This window comes from Lissotriton vulgaris, chromosome 7 (genome assembly GCF_964263255.1).
Source record: "Lissotriton vulgaris chromosome 7, aLisVul1.2, whole genome shotgun sequence".
NCBI classification, from domain to species: domain Eukaryota; kingdom Metazoa; phylum Chordata; class Amphibia; order Caudata; family Salamandridae; genus Lissotriton; species Lissotriton vulgaris.
Genome location: NC_141695.1, coordinates 590,286,589 through 590,301,108, shown reverse-complemented (window position 1 = coordinate 590,301,108; position 14,520 = coordinate 590,286,589). Strand labels below are relative to the sequence as shown.

At 49.2% G+C, this 14,520-nt stretch overlaps 1 protein-coding gene across 2 annotated transcripts in view; it reads right to left on the bottom strand.

The window, feature by feature from the left end:
* The window catches only part of ST6GALNAC2 (ST6 N-acetylgalactosaminide alpha-2,6-sialyltransferase 2), a 260,660-nt gene extending 249,485 nt beyond the window's left edge, over positions 1-11,175 (bottom strand). Inside the window, exon 1 of one of the 2 annotated variants that reach the window (XR_015297498.1) lies at positions 10,262-11,033. Coding sequence is in view for 1 of the 2 variants with exons in the window: in XM_086930684.1 (XP_086786810.1) it covers positions 10,262-10,401 (140 nt within the window). In the remaining variant the exon portion in view is untranslated. Of the gene's footprint in view, positions 1-10,261 lie in introns of both variants that reach the window. The other variant, XM_086930684.1, reaches the window with a different exon arrangement.
* Positions 11,176-14,520: the final 3,345 nt, after the last annotated feature.

Below are 14,520 nucleotides of genomic sequence, written 5' to 3'. Positions count from 1 at the left end.
TTCTCATCCAGCAAGGACATCGACTTCAGCCACGCCACAGAGCTTCAATGTACGGACCACAGCTGCGTCCACTTTACCTTCAAGAAAACAACGACCCACCACCACCAGCAACAGGCCGCCCGCAGAAGCTGGAACAAGATCACAGCAGACCAGCTCGCCACCTCCCTGAGCCAGCACCCTCCTGCCAGCTCAGCGAACCCCAGCCAGGCCGCCGACAACCTCACGAAGTGGATCAGCAACTGCGCGGACGAACTCGCCCCACTGAGGACCCCGCCCAGCAGACCCGGCAGCAAGAAAGCCCCATGGTTCACCGACGAACTCAAGAGCTCCAAGAAGAACTGCCGAGCCCTCGAGAAAGTCTGGAGAAGGGAACCGACACCGGACAACAGGACCTCCTTCAAACTTGCCACCCGGAAACACCACCAGCTGATCCGCGCCGCCAAGAAAACAGCATTCAAGGACCGGTTGGACAACAACGCACACAACTGCAAGGAACTCTTCAACATCGTCAAAGAGCTTTCCAACCCCAGCGCAGGAAACAACGACATCACCCCATCGCAAGACCTCTGCAACTCCCTGGCTTCATACTTCCACAACAAGATCGCGGACATACACAACAGCTTCAACAACCAACCAACGCACACCATGACCGAACAACCACCCCCCACCACCACCCTCCACGCCTGGACCCCGATCAGCACCGAAGACACCATCCGCACGATGAACTCCATCCACTCCGGATCACCGACCGACCCCTGCCCTCACCACGTCTTCAACAAGGCCGACGCTGTCATCGCACCCCACCTGCGAGACATCATCAACACATCCTTCGACACCACCATCTTCCCCGAGAGCTGGAAACACGCCGAACTCAGCGCTCTACTCAAGAAACCAACAGCGGACCCCACCGACCTCAAGAATTACCGCCCCATCTCGCTCCTCCCGTTTCCAGCCAAAGTCATCGAGAAGACCGTCAACAAGCAGATGGCCGCTTTCCTCGAGACGAACGGATCCCTCGACCCCTCACAGTCCGGCTTCCGAGCCAACCACAGCACCGAGACCGCCCTCATCGCCGCCACCGATGAGATCCGAGCCCTGATGGACAACGGAGAAACAGCGGCCCTCATCCTCCTAGACCTCTCCGCGGCATTCGACACGGTCTGCCACCGCACCCTAGTACGGCGCCTCAGCAACGTCGGAATCCAGGACAAGGCGCTGGAATGGATCATCTCCTTCCTCGACGGGAGAACACAGAGAGTCCGCCTACCACTGTACAAGTCAGAGGCCACCGAAGTCATCTGCGGTGTCCCCCAAGGATCATCTCTGAGCCCCACCCTCTTCAACGTCTACATGAGCCCCCTCGCGGCCATCGTACGCAAACACAACCTCAGCATAATCTCCTACGCCGACGACACCCAGCTGATCCTCTCCCTGACCAACGACCCCGCCGCCGCCAGAGCCAACCTGCACGAAGGGATGAAAGAGGTAGCCGAGTGGATGACGACCAGCCACCTGAAACTGAACTCGGACAAGACGGAGGTCCTCATCCTGGGCTCCTCTCCCTCCGCCTGGGACGACTCCTGGTGGCCTCCCGCCCTGGGCACCGCACCCAAACCGACAGACCATGCACGCAACCTGGGCTTCATCCTGGACTCCTCCCTCTCCATGACCAGGCAAGTCAACAACGTCTCCTCGGCATGCTTCAACATCCTACGCATGCTACGGAAGATCTTCTGGTGGATCCCCACCGAGACCAGGAAGACCGTCACCCAGGCCCTCGTCACCAGCCGACTGGACTACGGCAACGCCCTCTACGCCGGTACCACCGCCAAGCTCCAGAAGAGACTCCAGCGGATCCAGAACGCCTCAGCCAGACTCATCCTCGACATCCCACGAACCAGCCACATCTCCGGACATCTGAGAGACCTTCACTGGCTCCCCGTCAACAAAAGAATCACCTTCCGCCTCCTCACCCACGCACACAAAGCCCTACACGACCAAGGCCCGAGCTACCTCAACAGCCGAGTCAACTTCTACGCTCCCAAACGCCACCTCCGATCAGCCAACCACGCCCTCGCCGCCGTCCCCCGCATCCGAAGAGCGACTACAGGAGGAAGGTCCTTCTCCTACCTGGCCGCCAAGACCTGGAACTCCCTCCCGACCGACCTGCGCCTGACCCAAGACCACCTCTCCTTCAGGAAGAAGCTGAAGACCTGGCTGTTCGAGCAGTAGCGGCTCCCCCCCCCCAGCGCCTTGAGACCCTACGGGTATGTAGCGCGCTTTATAAGTGTCACTGATTGATTGATTGATTAATGGGCAGCTCTATGCCCCTTTTAAGATGTATTCTTCCCTTCTTTACAGGAGATTTTGCATGCAGGACGTAAGCACTATGCAGGCAAAACCTAACAAATGTCTGAAAAGACACTGAGAAAGAAAAAAAAATGTGCTGGCACACGTCTCCCTTAACCCATCCTCGGCCTAGAGGCTTGTGTGGCTTAGGGGGAGTAACTGCAACCCCACTGAGATGCGTCCTCCCGCATTGAACAGGGCCAGCACGTACTGTCCCATGAGGGCAGCCTTACCATCTGACAAACGTTAAGAGTCAAGCAGGGTTAACCGTGACTGTTGGCCTGCTCAGGGCCGTTATCTCCTGTTCCCAGATACTTGCGGATGGATAACATGGTTGATCATCTCTGCCAAACAAACGTGTATGTTTTAGATTTAAAGACATACAGGCCTGTCTGCAGACATTTACCGGAACTGTCTTACACTCTTAGAATACCCCTTCTTTCCCACTGAGGCAGTTTTAAGCACCCTTTGTCACAGAAGTTCTTCCTTAAACAGTGTTAGAAACCGTGTTAGAAGATACCTGCGAGGCATAGCTTACAACATCTGTATGCCCAGGTGCCTAGATAATGCACTGACTCTCCATCCTCCTTCTGCAACACCACCACTAAGCCCCCACATCTCTTTAACAAATTGAGCGAACAGTGAGTCCATCGCATTGGTTACATCATTTTGCCTTTTTTTAGGTCTCGCCTGCCGATGCGCTTGCGCATTCGAGCTGGCGAGAGATTAAGGGGCTTATCCAGACTTTAACCAGACTGGCGATTTGATGCAGTGAATGTGCGCTTTTAGCTCAATGCGCAAGCGCAATGAGTTAAAATGCGCGTGCACAGCATCAAATCGTCAGCTTGGTGCCGCCAGCAGCTCTTCCCGCTCCGCCCCCTGCTGCATCAAAGGCTTTGCGCTCTGCCTCAGCCCAGCCATTCTCCTCCCCTAATTGCCCCCTGCTGCATCAAAGGCTTTTTCACGGCCGGCCGGCCATGCTTTCAGTTTCACGGCCGCCAGGCCGTGTCTCCTTTTTTAAAAATGTTACTATAAGTGGCCAAGGCTTGTTTGTTGTTGTTGTAATGCTGGCTTCTGTCTTTGCATCGGCACGCAATGTAGAGATGTAGATATCTTACATCTCAAATATGCTTTCCTGGATTTATAAACGTGGTATGTAAATCATCTTCTTACCTCCTGTACCATACTAGATCTCACTGTTTCTACTTCCTTGCATATTCCACATACTGAACCTTTAATTCCCCCTTTTCTCCTGCTTCCACCTCAGCTCATTCTATTTTATCTTGTTTCCTTAATTTGAGAGGCTCTCTATGTTTTACATCCTCTTATTAAACTCTCCAAGCCTTCAATGCTCTCTTTAGAAAGACCCTTCCTTCTCCCCTTTTGACCCTCAAACGTCCCAGTCTCCAGCTCTTTCCTGCATCTGTCTATTTAGCTCACATTACCTTCAGTGTGAGCACCTAATAGGCTACAAAATATATCGATGTTCAGCTTCTGAATGGATCTGAGAGACATTGGTATCTTTTACGAAGTGTAAACAACCGAGGCAGCTGTAGACATGGACAGAAGGAATTCTTTGTGAATGTACATGTACGAGACGAACATAGGCACATTTAAATATATTATGCGACATAAAAGGTATGTAAATCGCTGCAAGCTGGAGGTTACAAACAGTCAGCCTCATTTTTGAGGCCTTAGCCCCATCCGTGCTGCAGTCAGGGTCTCTGATCAGTGACACCTGATGCTTCTTGGTTCTTAAAGGTGTTTTCTAGGCACAGTGCCCATCCCCCAGTCTGCAGCCTAAACTGACTTCAGGAGATTCTGGCGCACAGGCCTCTTGACATACTAATGGCCCTTTTGTTATGCGCAGGTGTGTGTTTGCATTGGGGTCCCTGCCCATCCCGAAGTCAAGCCTTGAACTTCCTCTCAAGGTAGAGAATATTAGCATCTTCAATGCTGGACGGAGGAACGGTCTTTGTGCACAGGATGAAGCCCAAACAACGGCTTACTTGCTTTAACTACCTTTCAAATGCAGTGTGAAGAAAGATTCCCTCTTTAAACATGAAAATGTAAGTTTCATAGCGATATGCGTTCACGTTTACATTACAAGAACTATGATAAATGCAAGGGTTTATATACAGACGCTTCTGAAATTGGTAAATAGTTTAAGAGGAGACACATTTTAAAAACATACTTTACATATCGCATCGCCTTTTCATACACTACTTCAGTGTCAAGGTTTCTCCTATTTAAAGGCTTGTGATAAATAGAAAATGTTTCTTAATGGAAACAGGGGGCCGAGAGGCTCTAGGTATGAACACAGGTTAAGCCCAACATTGAACACAGTTTTGAAACAGAAATGGGATGTGCAGAATAACATGAGCGCAAAATGTATTGGAAGCACGTTTATGTTTTCTATAGTGTACAATATATTTATGTTGAGCAAACTTTTACTCTGGGAGGTAAAAGTAATATTTTGAACAGAATTTGATGAACATTTCTTAAGCAAAGGCGCATTATCTAGAAGTAGTGTAATGTGTCCCATAGGCAAAATTGCACGCAAATATTATGAGTTTTCCTTAATTTTAAATATGTCTGTTTGTTGTTTTCGTCATAATTTGTTAAACTCTTAACAATCTTTTCCTCCACTGCAATGTTTCTGCAGTGGCCCTGAGTGCATGCTCTTTCCATCAGGGTCATTAATTCAGCCAGCAGTCCTGCCTAATACTGCACAGGTGGATGACCTCTTTTCTGGACATGCAAAGTGTCACATGAGTCTCTTCGACATCAATTGTATTAGTAAAGCAAAAAATAAATCAAATCCTGGCTGTTACCTGAAATCATGTTTACCCAGCTAATATCACATTATTTTAGAGCAAGTACAGAACAATGAATGTTTGCAACCAACATTCTATGTTACTTCCTCATCAAAGTAAAGCTTGTTGACTGAAATGGGTTGCTTAACAAACTGCCAAAAGTCGTGAAATATGGGTAAATGTATTTGCAGGTTATGGTTAAGAACAGAGAGAAAAGAAAACAGGCCCTGAGATGCATATACCTCTTTCACTGAGCTCCTTTTCACTGCACATCTGCCGTTTAGGCATAGGGAAAACTTTGTTTAATTGGAAACTGTAAAGCTTTGCCTCTTTTTGCATGATCACCCCCAACGTTTTGGACTGATGTTGCTGTTTAGGTCTCGCCTGCCGATGCGCTTGCGCATTCGAGCTGGCGAGAGATTATGGGGCTTATCCAGAGTTTAACCAGACTGGCGATTTGATGCAGTGCATGTGCGCTTTTAGCTCAATGCGCAAGCGCAATGAGTTAAAATGCGCGTGCACAGCATCAAATCGTCAGCTTGGTGCTGCCAGCAGCTCTTCCCGCTCCGCCCCCTGCTGCATCAAAGGCTTTGCGCTCTGCCTCAGCACAGCCATTCTTCTCCCCTAATTGCCCCCTGCTGCATCAAAGGCTTTATCACGGCCAGCCAGCCGTGCTTTCAGTTTCACGGCCGCAAGGCCGTGTCTCCTTTTTTTTAAATTTTATTTTAAGTGGCCAAGGCTTGTTTTCTGTTAGTGACTCGACATCATTGTCCTACCATCTCAATTAATCCATCTCTTCACCCCTCACTTTACTTGTCTGTTAGTCACTCCCCCTCGTTATTATGAACCCCCTCATTCTTCACCAATCACTCGCTATACATTTGCTAATGCTCCCCATTGGGGCTTTTACTCCTCACTAACAGTCCCTCCCCTCACCACCTTTGTTTCCCGATCCTGTCCGCTTTCCCAAACTCACCCACTGTTTCCCAAACCTTAATTCCGAACTACTCCATAATAATTGTTTACCTACATTTTTACCATCTCCCTCAACCCTCTTCTGTTACTGCCCTCTGCTTATTCCTATTTAAGCGTGTCCTTTCTCCACCGCTCACCCTTCCCTTATAATCCCGATGCCTTCCTTTGCCCGCAATATTACCTCTCCTCACTGGCACTGATTGCCAGGGAAGCAATTTCAAACTGGGTGGAATTTCGCTCTTTCGCACTCCTACTTCCCTTGCTACCGACATCTTTCAATCCCGAAAGGCGGCTCTGGCTCTCAGCTGTGAGCGGGAATTGGAAGCATGAAATAACGACTTCAGAAATATAGTCATTATTCCCACAGACTTCCGACCTGCTGAGTAATCGCAGTGCAGTCGGGCTCGAGGCGTCAGGCTTTCTGTTTATTCTGCTTTCTGTTTGTTAGTTTAAAGCCAAAGCGAAGACACTTCTAAATAAATAAATAAAGCCTAAAAACACACGTTCTTTCAGTGCGACCTTTCAGTATTTTTTTTAGTTAGTTTAAAAACTGACCAGAACATCTATTGTCTTCGGGCGTTAAGCATAAGCCTTTGTGCTCCCTTGGAATCCGTAGGAGTAGTAAAACATAAACCAGTGTGTCCCCTTAGAATCGGCAGGAGTGTCGTACACTCCGAGGGTTGCAGAGGTTTGGGGAACTAAATCGAATTTAATAAATGTAAGAAGGGTCTGTGAAAATTGTCTTTGTCAAATATATATGAATCCGTGCACAAGCAATTTGCAAACGAATATTCAACGTTGTAGCGTGCGTCTTGAGGTATCACTCTCTAGACCATAGAGTGTATACTGAACATTAACTTATGGCGTCCTTGAGTTTCAAGGGCGGCCCTCAAGGCACTGCGGGGCTGCGCGCAAGCGCTTAAATCAGTGAAAGCCAAAAGTTCTTCGTGCAGCTCGAGATAGAACTCTGTTTGAAACTATTTAATTCTTTACATGTTGCTGGATGGAACTACGGGGAGATGTATCCTAACCACCAATTATGCTCACTTTCAGATTCCCCTGATGAAGTGCGCTAGATGCACGAAATGCATTGGGAACTTGTTGAAATACTGCTTTATTTCTATGGATTAACCCTTTTGATGAACCAAAAATGAACATTTGATATGAACATTACAAACTAAACAATCAAACAATAAAGCTGAATAAAAGCTTTGCAACATTACTGAAGAACTTTTGGCTTTCAATGATTTAAGCGCTTGCGCGCAGCCCCGCAGTGCCTTGAGGGCCGCCCTTGAAACTCAAGGACGCCATAAGTTAAAATTGTCTTTGTGCAAGCTTCCACCAGCGTGCGCTCTGGCATTTCTCCTCCCCTAATTATTCACTGCCCAGCACATCAAAGGCTGCTGCTCCCCGTGCGTCTTGTCATCCTCCGCTGTCCGTTGGTTACAGTATGATCAGTCCCGTCGTGCCAGTGCCCGTCAAGCACTTTAGCATGTCCGATTTTCTTTAATGAAATCCTCGGAGTTGGTGGACCATGTTCAGACTGTCAACATTATGGTAGAAGATGTCTTGTATAGACAATATTTCCTTGAAGCATTCAATTACTAAATCTTGCCTTTTCGCCAGCATGAGATGCAGTCCTCTCGGACCACCATTGAGTCAGATGTTTTGTCTCTAATATTCTCACCAAACAATAGTGAGTAAAAATACTCCACTGCCCACAACAGAAGAACTGAAATGAGGGATGTGCTGCCCCTCTTATCTCTCTGCTCTCCTTACTTTCACCACTCTCCCCTCCCTCTCTCACCTCAATATCCCCTCTCCTCACTATCCTCACTATCCCCACTCTACCCTCTCACCACTCTCCTCTCACCACTATCCCCTCTCACCACTCTCCCCTCTCACCACTCTCCCCTCACTCCCCTCTACCCTCCCTCTCCTCACTCTCCCCTCTCCTCACTCTCCCCTCTCCTCACTCTCCCCTCCCTCTCTTTCCCCTCTCTCCCCACTTCCCTCTCTCCCCACTCCCCTCTCTCTACACTCCCCTCTCTCTACACTCCCCTCTCTCTACACTCCCCTCTCTCTACACTCCCCTCTCTCTACACTCCCCTCTCTCTACACTCCCCTCTCTCTACACTCCCCTCTCTCTACACTCCCCTCTCTCTACACTCCCCTCTCTCTACACTCCCCTCTCTCTACACTCCCCTCTCTCTACACTCCCCTCTCTCTACACTCCCCTCTCTCTACACTCCCCTCTCTCTACACTCCCCTCTCTCTACACTCCCCTCTCTCTACACTCCCCTCTCTCTACACTCCCCTCTCTCTACACTCCCCTCTCTCTACCCTCCCCTCTCTCTTCACTCCCCTCTCTCTTCACTCCCCTCTCTCTTCACTCCCCTCTCCATCTCCCCTGTCCTCACTTTCCCATCTCCCCTCTCCTCACTCAACCCTCTCCTCACTCAACCCTCTCCTCACTCTCCCCTCTCTTATTCTCTCTCACCTCTCTTCTATCTACTCTCTACCCTCTTACCTCTCTCCTCTCGTCCCGCTCCCCTCAGCACCACCACAGCATCACTCAGGGGCACCACAACATCACTATGCGCCACTACATCATCACTGAATGCCACAGCATTACTCAGCCACCACAGCATCACTCAGCACCACCCCAGCATCACTCAGCACCACTCACCATCACCACATTATCACTCAGCACCACCACAGCCTCACTCAGCGCAACCACAGCCTCACTCAGCGCAACCACAGCCTCACTCAGCGCAACCACAGCCTCACTCAGCGCAACCACAGCCTCACTCAGCGCAACCACAGCCTCACTCAGCGCCACCACAGCCTCACTCAGCGCCACCACAGCCTCACTCAGCGCCACCCCTGCATCACTCAGCGCCACCCCTGCATCACTCAGCGCCACCCCTGCATCACTCAGCGCCACCCCTGCATCACTCAGCGCCACCCCTGCATCACTCAGCGCCACCCCTGCATCACTCAGCGCCACCCCTGCATCACTCAGCGCCACCCCTGCATCACTCAGCGCCACCCCTGCATCACTCAGCGCCACCCCTGCATCACTCAGCGCCACCCCTGCATCACTCAGCGCCACCCCTGCATCACTCAGCGCCACCCCTGCATCACTCAGCACCACCCCTGCATCACTCAGCACCACCCCTGCATCACTCAGCACCACCCCTGCATCACTGGTTCAAATATGTTCTCTCAATGTTTCAAGCTTTATTACAAATGTCAAAAAAGATGTTAATATTTCACTTCTGTTCTTGGATTTTCGTCACAATAAAATACACTGAACATAATCTTCACTAAAGTTATTTACAAAAGTTAAAGCTATTGCCATTATAAATTACATTCACTTTTATTTAAGTATTAATTATTTTAAAAAGTTAAAAGCCATTGTTATTTGTAATATCAATACATCTAAGTCACGTAAATACAAAACATGTTGCATTACAAATGCTATAGGTGTCACATTTGCGAAAGTTATAACTATTGGCATTGTAAATGACAAAGCTAATAATTTACCTATTTTAAAAAAAAAAAAACATAAATAAAAAAAATGTCAATTATAAGACCAATAGCTCAAACTTTCCTAATGCGAAGACCTATTGCATTTCCAATGCTTGTTTCTCTTTGCCCCCCTGAAAAACTTATCCTGATGCAATAGATTTCAAGCAGTTGGAATCGATCTTGATTGGCTCTAGAGCTGAGTGGGTGAATGGGAGTGGAAGTGGGGTCTTCATCCGCCAAAGGTCGATAACATTAGTTATTTGTGTTTGTGGGAGTTTTACATAGCACAAACTCGACCTGAAGGTATCTGAGCGCTTTAGCGAGCATCAGTTGCGTTACATGCGGACACATTCATTTTGCTAGGCACAGTAATCATGTGATTTGCCCAGAATCACAGGATGCTGAGCGTCCCTGCCAAGACTGGATCCCTGTTCCCCAGCTTCGAGGTCGCTTGCTCTAGCCGTTAGACCACATCCTTGCAATAGCAATCCCATTCACTTGCCAAACAAATCAACGCAGTAACAATGTTAGCACAATACTTATAACTGTAAAAAAAAATGCCCCGTTGTACTCTCTACAAGCCTTACCTGGATCCACTCGTGAAAGTCACTCGGCGGTCCTCTGTGGTGTAATAGTGCCCCAGGAGGAGGGTGGAGAGGGTGACAATGGCCATCCAAAATAGACCGCAGCGGTTCAGCCGGGGAGCCCGGTGGCAAAAGACTTTCATTCCTGGAGGCTATGTTTGGGGGTCCTGCCCCTTCCCTTAACAGTTACTTCAGGCTCTGCAGGAACGCGAGAGTGGGGTCCTGGGACCCTCTAAGAGACCGCGGTGAGGCAATTGACTTCTATCATGTGTACTCCGTGGATCACCTGTTCCAATCTCGGCAGGTTAATGCACCGGCTGCAGAGCTCTGTGCGAACAGACGAGGTCAAAGTTTCCAGTTCCAGTAAAAGTGTAGGGTGGGTTAACGCGCCGACTGTGGAGCTCTGTGTATGCCCGGGAAGCTACAAATTCGAAGCCCATCAGGGTGGCGGTAGGCGTACAGCTAAACGTACCTTCACAAGTCGCAGGCGGGGCTAGGTCCCTTGTACTTCCAAAAGAGTACTTCAAGCCCCCCACCGAGCTCCGCGGCGACACGGTGCAGCGCCCACCGAGCGGCCCCCGTGCCCCATCTCTGACGGACTCACTTCCTCCACCTCGGGGCGCCTGGGGTCTGTGTTGTTGTCTGAGAGGTCCCTCCCCGGGTGTGTAGCACACTCACGGGTCCCCTCCCACGCGCGCTCCTGCCCCCTTGTTCTTCTTCCTCCCCTGTGCCTGCCTCTCACAGGCACCCGCCAGCAGCTGCACCTTCTGGCTGCGAGGTGTTGATGCTGTTACTTGTTGCTAAGAGGGCGGAGGGGCGGGCGGATGGTGAGAGGCACTGACTTTTCGACCGGTTTAGACTTGCCAAGGGTACACCGAACCCAGCTATTTCGCGCCTGGGTCCTCTTCCCTGTGTTTGGGATTAAACATTTGCCTGCTGCTGTCATGTGGGCAAAAATGCAGGTTCACATTCCGTACTTCCTTTCACCTGCCCCTCCCACCGCAAAGAACATCAGACGGTGGTGCGCGCGCGTTGACATGAAACAGAAATGCAGGTACTCAGTCTCAGAGGAGGCGCAGGAGTGCTGCACAATGAAAGACACAAGAGTCTTGCTAAGAATAGTATGCAATCTCATTAGAATAATTAGCAAGTCATGTTGAGAACAAACTGCTGGTTGCTACTGGCGTAAGGCTGAAAAGTTCTGTTAGTGGCCCAATCTGATTTTAGCTGCCCCCGGTCCCTGTGAGACGCTGGTACTGCCCGGTGTAAAATATGTCCATCTTGCTTTGAGGGACTCTCACTGTCCATTTACGTGCAATGAAACTCAGGTTTTCCTGAAAAGCTGGCATGGATCCGGAGCCCTTGGACTTAAGGTGGAATCAGAAGGGATTGGACTGTCCAATTGAGGCGTAGCGGTTCTCTTGGGATCGGTACTGCCAATTAAAAGTGCTGCTTGCCCTCTGAGAACTGTCCAGATCTACCTAAAGGGTACAGAAACTTAGTCCATAACACCTGTTCTGCCAATATAAGCATATTAGCGTTTCGGAAAAAATCTGCTGCTGTTTCTTTAAACGAGAAGCAACCCTGCAGGGTCGTGCTCAGATGGCCACAATTAAAGTTTAGCCACCCGCTAGGCTTCCACTGACCAACAGAAAACGAAGAATGGCCGGTACCGAGGCTTGGCACAACAACCTATTGAAAACATGGACAAGAACAAACTTCGGCTGTGCCTCCGAGTCTGGGATTTTCCTGCCCCTTCTGGCAGTCCTCGGCCGGGCCGACAAAAGATATGCAAAGCCCAGTGGGTGTGAAGACTATGAAAGGAATCCGAAGCCTCTACTTGCCTGGCTGTGCACTCCCCAGCGTGAACCCTCCATTGTGGACATGTTTACAATGCAGAGGGGGCTGGGAGAGGCAAACATGCCCCACTCTCACAGGAGGCAGGCAATGCTTTTTTTTCTTACAATTTAGACTTTGAACACCCGAGTCTAAACTGCGCCAAGTCTTTTAAACCTTCTCTCCTTTTCTTAAACACAGAGATGCACATGATAACCACTGTCTTACACCCACACTTTCATATACCCACATCTTCTCTCACGTACACAAGCTTTCTCTTTCACACATTCTCACACAGGTCCACACTCCCTGTCTGTAACGCAGACTACACCCACGCACACATACAAAACAAACATTTGCAATGCAATAGGTCTCGCATTTACGCAAGTTTGAGCTATTGTGCCTATTATTTTTGTTTTGGGTTTTTAAAACATAAATAAAAGGCATTATCATTTACATTGCCAATAGCGTAAACTCGCGTACATGCGAGACCTATGGCATTGCAAACAGTTGTTTAACTTTAAACACTGAGCGCAGCGCCCACTTCAAGGACAACGCATTTGGTTTCTTTTTTTTCTCTTTTTTTACTTTAACACTGAGTGCGGTGTCCTTGAAGCGGGCGCCCCACTCAGTATTAAAATAAAAAATAAATAAATGAACAAACAGTTGAAATATTGAGTTTATTGTTCAGTTAATTAACCCCTTTGTCGCGGCGCGAATTCGGCTGCGGCGCGGGGGGCGGGTGCGAGTTTGGCGCTCCCTTACTCATGAGGGTTCCACGCCGTCATGAGTCACTTGCGGTGTGTGCTCATGACGGCGTGGAGCCGTCATGACCCCGCCCACTCACTAATTCGCCAGCACAGGCGGGGAATTAGTGCCGCGTGGGTGGAGCGGCAGTGGAGGGGCAGTTAGATGACGGCTCCACGTGATCATGAGCACACGCCGCCTGTGGCTCATGACGGCGTGGAGCTGTCATGAGCACGAAAGCGGTTAAAACCTTTACAATCATGCATTCAAATTCATTCTTTTTTAAAAACGTTTTTAGTGACTTAAAATAGATTATTGTTAAAACACAATAAAATTCAATAAAATGTGACAGAGAACTAGTTTTTTTTTTTTTTTTAATTTCAACAAGTTTTTGTTAGTAAGTTTTCATATATACACACAGTACAGTCATAGCATTGCCTCGTGGACTCCGTAAGGGTTACAACGGGCTTGGCGGGCTTCATGGTGGAACGTATATCACTCGGTCAATAGTAAGGGCACATTGTTGAATCATGTTGCCCCTTTGTTCAAAAGGAAAGTGAGTGAGAGATGAAGAGAAGAGGGTGAAGAAGAAAGGAAGTGGAGATAGAGATGAGTTGTCGCACTGTTGTGCTGTGCCCCGCATAGGTGATTCAGAAAAGGAGGTGGTGATGGACAGAGTATCTGAATTAAACAGAACACTCATACCCAGTCAACAGATCAGGGCTTGATCCATCACCGTTTTTTAGCTCACTGCACCATCCCAGCTCAGAACCTGGCTACATGCAAATTAGTCTGTCCCAGGCCCAGTGCATCATGGGAACAGGGCAGACCAAACTACCAAGCCAATTCTTATACTGGGCAAGGAAACAAGCTTCCGGGGACCGGTTTCTGGCATTACAGCCGTCTTCAGCCCGGCTTGCTTGAATCCTGATGGTGCAATGAGCAAGGGACTCAAATCTGAGTATACCCTTCCACGCTTATGGTGGACAAAACGATTCAGAAAAGGAGGTGGTGATGGACAGAGTATCTGAATTAAACAGAACACTCATACCCAGTCAACCGATCAGGGCTTGACCCATCACCGTTTGATGGATCAAGCCCTGATCTTTGGACTGGGTAAGAGTGGTCTGCTTAATTCAGACACTCTGTTCATCACCACCCCCTTTTCTGAATCGTGCCCCGCATAGGTGGTTGGTGGTGAAATGAAGGTTCCTATAGGACCATCATGGGGTTTCGTCCATTCCCAGGTGTTTGTCTAGGGGTATCCACATTTCGCCTCTCGCTGTGTGGTTGGGCGCATGTGTTGCCGTTATGGTATCGGCCCCTCTTAGAAAGGTGATCCATTTGACCCAGCCCTTGAAGGTGGCCTTCCTTGTGTTTTTCCAGTTTGCTAGTATCGTTTTGACTGCTGTCGTGAGGAGGAGGTCTATTAGGTCGCCGTCCTCTTTTGATTGGAAGTCTGGGGCCATGGAGGCCGTTGTTAGTTCTACAAAGCCTGGCTGTATGTCCACTCCCCACTACCTTTGTGATGAAATCTGTAATTCTGGCCCAGAAGGCCCTGACTCGGGTACATTGAAAGATTAGGTGTGCAAGGTCTCCTCTCTCTTTCTTGCAGTTCCAGCAGGTGTCACTCTTTCTGACCCCTACCTCCGCAAGTCTGGCTGGCATCCAGTAAGCTT